We start from the raw sequence: 5,724 nt of genomic DNA, 5'->3' as shown, positions 1-5,724 counted from the left end.
TAATAGATATTCTGTTTTTAATTATAAAAGAATTATAATATATATTAATTATATCTATATAAAATATAAAAACAGATTTTATTTAAATAATAATTAGAAAATTACTATAAATAATAAATTTATATAATAAGAATTATAATATGTTTTTATATAAACTAAGTATATATTCTGATAATTTATAAGAAAAATCTATTAATAATTATCAACTAATAATTCTTAATTATTTATATTATTAATATTATAACTCTAAGAAGTTCTGTTCTTATTTTTTACTAGTATTCTGCTTCTGTGTCTTAGGCTGTGTACAGGTGAAGTGTCCGGAAGCCCCTACACCCCTGAGAATCCACTTCAGGTGGCGTTACCCACATGTAATCTTGAGTACAATCTCGACTTCTATCTAGCTCAGAATAAATATTGAAGATTGACTTCTCACCTCCCTCTTGCAAGCCCCCCTCCCTTGTTTCCGAGTCCTCTCTACCATCTTCCATTCTATACAACAAGACCAATCAACCCGCAGTTACATCCCAAGGGAGATGGCTCATGTACAGAATACCCATCCTACACAGAGAAAGCGCAACTCACGAGCTGATGTCAAACCCGAAAGTCCCTTGTCCTCCGACAACAAGATTAGCAAAATTAATACACACAAGAATCAGCATTGGCAGTTAAGGAATAATGCACACGATGATTCTAGAAAATCCATATATGAATGTTTGACCAGCATATCAAGCACCGCAATCTCCACAGCATTGCCTACATGGACAGGCTTGATTTTAATATCTTCTTTAATATTTGGTGGTTGCTGTACAAATGTGAGTGTGGGTTAGATCAGGTCATGCTTGTTACTGACATAAGATGACAGGTGTTTGCACTTGAGGCTATCATTAAGTAAGTTGATAATAATCATTAAATGTGAGATGAAGAACTGACTTCTTATCCAGGGATCAGCCAAGCTCTGGTAATTAATTTTTGTCGCTTCAATAACACCATAGCTGTCTTCTAACGTGTTTGTTCCAAGGTCCCCTGATAACATTCGCCCAATTTCTTCTAACTTCCTTCATCACCTTTCCAAGCTTTGTCTCTTTGTCCGCAGGTCCTCAATTGCTATTTCTCCGCCCGCGTGCGATTCCCTTAAGATTATGGCTCGGCTACACGGCGTTCTTTGTTGCCGTCAATCTTCTAAATAACTGGGCTTTCGCATACAAGATTTCTGTACCATTGCATATAATACTTAGATCAGGAGGCCCAGTAGCTTCCATGGGCATTGGTTATTTGTTCAATGGGAAGAAATACTCACGTGGTCAGGTATCTGCAGTGTTGATGCTTACACTGGGGGTTGTCACTGCTGCTTTGGCAGATGCTAGGGCCAAGGGTCAGTCGATGAATGTCGAAAGCGAACTTACAGTGACTACTCTAGCTGGGTTTATCATCCTTGCCCTGGCAATGATTCTCTCGGCCTTCCAGGGCATCTATGCGGACCAACTCTATGAAAAGTATGGCAGGGATCACTGGAAAGAAGCCCTGTTTTATTCTCACACTCTATCAATACCCCTTTTTTTGCCAACTCACAAGCAACTTGCGAATCAATGGCAGACATTATCCTCAAAGGATTCCCTACCTGCCCGATTGGAATCTTTCTCTCCAGATGGTGTTTGCCTTCCAAGGCATACATCTCTAATCACTGAACGCCCAACCATTGGAACCCTGGCTGGGATACTGCTAAATTTCAGGGATATCTTCTGGCCACAGTTCATGGTTACTCACATTCCCGTCAAGGTGGTTTATCTTCTAATCAATGCCTTCACACAGTATCTGTGCATTCGTGGGGTTCACCTCCTTTCTGCGAAGTCGTCTTCACTGACTGTTACTGTTGTCCTGAATATCAGGAAGCTGGTTTCTCTCCTTTTGTCCATCTATTTGTTTGGGAATTCCCTTTCATTAGGTGTCCTCACCGGTGCACTATTTGTATCCATAGGTGGTGCTTTGTACGGCTTCGAAGGCACACGGTCAAAGAGAAGGACTGGCTAATCTCTCCTCTCTGTCACCCCATGTTAAAAAGCATATCTATCTTTTCTTCCCTTCAACAGCCAGGATTATGTCCTGGTTGGAAGATAATAAGTGTACTTCTTGCTTTTTCTATGGTCCTTTCTTCATACCGAGACTTCCCCTCAATGCCTAATCCGGCCGCCTGCTCTTGCCATGCTGCACCTTATGCAGCACCTTGCATTCCTTTTCTACGTATGGTTCTAGACGCGTCCAAGGAATTGTTTCAAGGACTTGGGGTAATTGATGTATGTCAAACAATAGCGTCTAATTACATATAAATCTATTTGACGACATGCTCTGCATCGACAGAATAGACCACACGAATTCTGGTATCTCGCAGGGGCCCGAATCTAAACGAACTTGACATGGCCTCGCATGAACCTGGCTCTCGAGCCTAGAGAACTTCACCAACGATTTTGGCAGCCTCTTTGTAGGTGTCTAACAGACGTTCGCATTTCTCTCTCTCCGCCTTGATGCCATCATCTTCATAGAGAAGTTCCGCAAAAAGATCTTCTTTATAAAGCTCACTGACAAGTCTATTTTGCACGACATCTTTGCTGTGGTTAACAAGTAGATGCATAATAGCTTTGGGAACTTGATCCGCAATCGTCTCTCTCACAATATTGAAGTACGAAGAGATTAACCGGCGAATCAACTCCGTCTCCATCACTTCGCGTTCAGAGAGAGCTGCTTCGGAATCTTCCTTGAGCTAAGATAGTGAATAAGTATGCATTTCAAGAAAGGCAGCAAAAAGAACCGAACTTACAGAGGCCCCAACGTCACCGGGATACTCTACAGGCGTTGCAAGATCCTCAACTGGAATAACAGGGGAACGCAAATCCGGCCGGCGAATACCGTTGCTAGCACTGATTTCGTTAGTATTGGGATACTGACGACTCTGGTTCGGGAGTTGGGATAACGCGGTGGCATTCTGCGTGCCGTCTTTGCCGAAAAAGTAATTGAGGAATGAATCACGAGTGGTATTTGCTGTCCCAAAGGTGGCTTGGTGGTTTGTATATGACCCATTGAGAGTTGCTGTAACACCGCCTTCTTGACCCTTACCAAAATGAGGGGACATGCTCCTAGCGCCCCTTCCAGACTGACTCCGGATAGGAATACTCTGGGCCTTCGGCTCTGACTGTTCTTCTTCATCTTCAGGCGATGCTGGTGCGTTGCCATTCAAGGCCCCAAGCTCCTTCAATCTTTTCTTCTCGCGCTTTCTCCTGTCGTCAACTAACGCTGCTCTTCGATCCTGCTCTTGCTTGTTCTGGATAACAGACGACATAGCTGCCGCGGCTCCGAGAAAGTTTGGGTGGTTTGTATTTATGTAGGCCCTTTGAATAGAGATGAGTGATTCGACGTATGTTGAGCAAGGACCCAGACGCTCGCGGAGAAGATCTGACACCACTTCAATCAATTTCGCTTGGAGGCGAGGGAAACGAAGTAGTTCTTGTGAACCACACGTATGGCAAATCTTGATGAGCTCTTCATAGACTAGCTCAACACACCTCTGACTCGGGGATTCCAACATTTTTATCTGGGGTTTAACAAGAAGATCGAAAGCAAGCTCTGGAACGAAAAGACTTGGGCGAGGACCGGTCGAGTTCCGAATAGCAGTCCTAATGTCAGATATGGTCAAGTTATAGGTAGGGTCGATTGTTTCAAGCGAATTGCCGAAAACAGAGTTAAAGATGTAATATATTCTCGCCCCTCCACAAAGTTCCTTGGTAGATATCTCGGAAGATGTCCCATCAATCGAAGATATGAAAGATGAGGCAAACCGTGTCATCAGTTGTAGTATCAAAGAACCACGATGTTCTTTCCCGCTAAACTGTTTATTGCCGTAGCTTGCTAGTTCTTGCTGCGTTTGACCCATGAGAGTATTGAGGCGTGCTTTAATGTCGGGTAAGCGATCTCGAATATGAGACATCAACGTCGTGTTCAGTGTCTTCGCCAGAAATTGTGTACCGCACCGATTGGCCATATTTCGATAAGCTGGATGATGCCGGAAGAAGTCGACTTCGGCATGTAAAGCATCAGATAATGATTTCCCAGACTGGATATCTTGTTGTGAACGATTGACAACCCCAATAAAACCCAGTTTCAAAGGGTAGACGCGGCCAGAAAGGATATCCATGGCATTGGTACCATGATCCATGAGATCCAGCTTTGTCAAAACTCCAATTGTCCGTCGGCCCATAGGATCGACTTGCCGAGCAAGTTTCAATGCCTCGGAATTAACAAGGTCAACATTAGCAGGGGAGACAGCTAAAATGATACTGTTGGGTTTCGCTATGTATTCAAGTATGAGAGCCCGTGTTTGTTTTTCGATGTCCGACGGTTGATCCCCAATAGGTACTTTTGTCAATCCTGGTAAGTCGACCATAGTAAGATTGAGTACATGAGGGGAAAAGATCTTGAGATTGATGGGCTGCCTGTTGATTCCTTTGTTACTTCCCGCTATCCTTGCGGTTTCCGCCTCGATCTCCTGCTTGACCATGGCAAAATCATCGAACTTGCGGCCTGGAACGTGATGGAACTCGGCCCATTCATACTGTCCAGCTACACTTGCGGCTGTATGTGGTATATGAACTTCATCACCTTCGGGTCTATCATGGCGGTCACTGGGAACATTTATGAGCTGCAGGATCAGCGGACGTCGTGTGACTATGCCACTTCCTCTTGGTAAGAAGTCTCTGCCAACAATGTTTTCTAGTACAGATGATTTGCCGGAGGACTGAGAGCCTACAACAACCTAGGGTAGATATCAGCGCCGTAGCAATAATAACACGATGCTGTGCTATAACGTTGTCAATGGTTTTAGGGAATATGAACTTACTATCTGCGGCAAGTCAAGAGAATCATTTCCAATCGTATTGAAAACGAGATCTTGGAGCTTGTTGACAGTCACAAGGAGGTTTTCGCTAAGAGCCGCCATTTTTATTAGCCCGTCGGGGGTGCAATCTTCCCTTTTTCAGGTCAATATGATCTTGCTGGGTGAAAGTGAAACTGGGAATCATCAATGGATGATTTGGATAGATTCTGTTTTGTATGAGGCGTACCAGGCTTTACGACCGACCTGTGTTTTTGCTGCATGTAACGATTTACCAGTCCAGTCCCTTGGCACCTAATAGGTTAGGAAGGTAGAGCTACTAAGAGTTCAAGTAGTATTTCACGTACTGTGTAGACTTGGGTAGCTTTCTCTATTGTATTTCTCGGACCATCAGCTACCTCTAGGTACTATGGTAATAGTCATGTACCATGGAGTTTGACAGTTACTAGTTGAATAATGTGCCGTAGAGCAAGTTAAATCATAAGGTCACATGACAATGACTAATGCTGGGGTGTTAAATCACTGACAATGCGTATACGGCTTGGAAAGTCGGTACGGAGTAGTAAGGTAGATACTGCCAGGGGGCGGTGAGGAGAGAGGGGGTTGAACTTGCCATAATGGGCAACTGCCACCTACAGATCAAACAGCCTAGATAGCCTTGTCTCTCACTTCTCACCTCCTAGGTAGTTACAATATTATCAAGTTTATTAGTGATCATAATTCGCGAATAGCCTCACCGAGTATTATTATCGTCTGTCAAGCGCTGCCTACCTGCAGCATATCATAGCGTACACAACATCGTTACCGCCCGGCATCAGAACAGTACGGAGTACTCCGTACTGCCG

General features: G+C 43.9%; 2 protein-coding genes across 2 annotated transcripts; one reads left to right on the top strand and one right to left on the bottom strand.

The window, feature by feature from the left end:
- Positions 1 to 533: 533 nt before the first annotated feature.
- Positions 534 to 2,254, top strand: BO70DRAFT_390667 (putative UPD-GlcNAc transporter (Mnn2-2); the record flags this gene model as incomplete). Its single annotated transcript, XM_025546174.1, has 5 exons — positions 534 to 664; positions 731 to 812; positions 863 to 888; positions 942 to 958; positions 1,019 to 2,254. 5 exons carry the CDS (start codon positions 534 to 536, stop codon positions 2,026 to 2,028), a joined length of 1,266 nt encoding a protein of 421 aa, XP_025394760.1. The 3' UTR covers positions 2,029 to 2,254.
- Positions 2,255 to 2,276: 22 nt separating this feature from the next.
- Positions 2,277 to 5,293, bottom strand: BO70DRAFT_366543 (dynamin-related GTPase DNM1). Its single transcript, XM_025544359.1, has 5 exons — positions 5,227 to 5,293; positions 5,109 to 5,173; positions 4,886 to 5,055; positions 2,813 to 4,801; positions 2,277 to 2,755 (listed from the first exon to the last, which is right to left on the bottom strand). Exons 3-5 carry the CDS (start codon positions 4,982 to 4,984, stop codon positions 2,441 to 2,443), a joined length of 2,403 nt encoding a protein of 800 aa, XP_025394759.1. The 5' UTR covers positions 4,985 to 5,055; positions 5,109 to 5,173; positions 5,227 to 5,293; the 3' UTR covers positions 2,277 to 2,440.
- Positions 5,294 to 5,724: the final 431 nt, after the last annotated feature.

This window comes from Aspergillus heteromorphus, assembly GCF_003184545.1.
Source record: "Aspergillus heteromorphus CBS 117.55 chromosome Unknown BO70scaffold_46, whole genome shotgun sequence".
Classification (NCBI taxonomy): Eukaryota; Fungi; Ascomycota; class Eurotiomycetes; order Eurotiales; family Aspergillaceae; genus Aspergillus; species Aspergillus heteromorphus.
The sequence above is the reverse complement of the archived record's forward strand: the minus strand, read 5'-3'. Positions and strand labels throughout refer to the sequence as shown.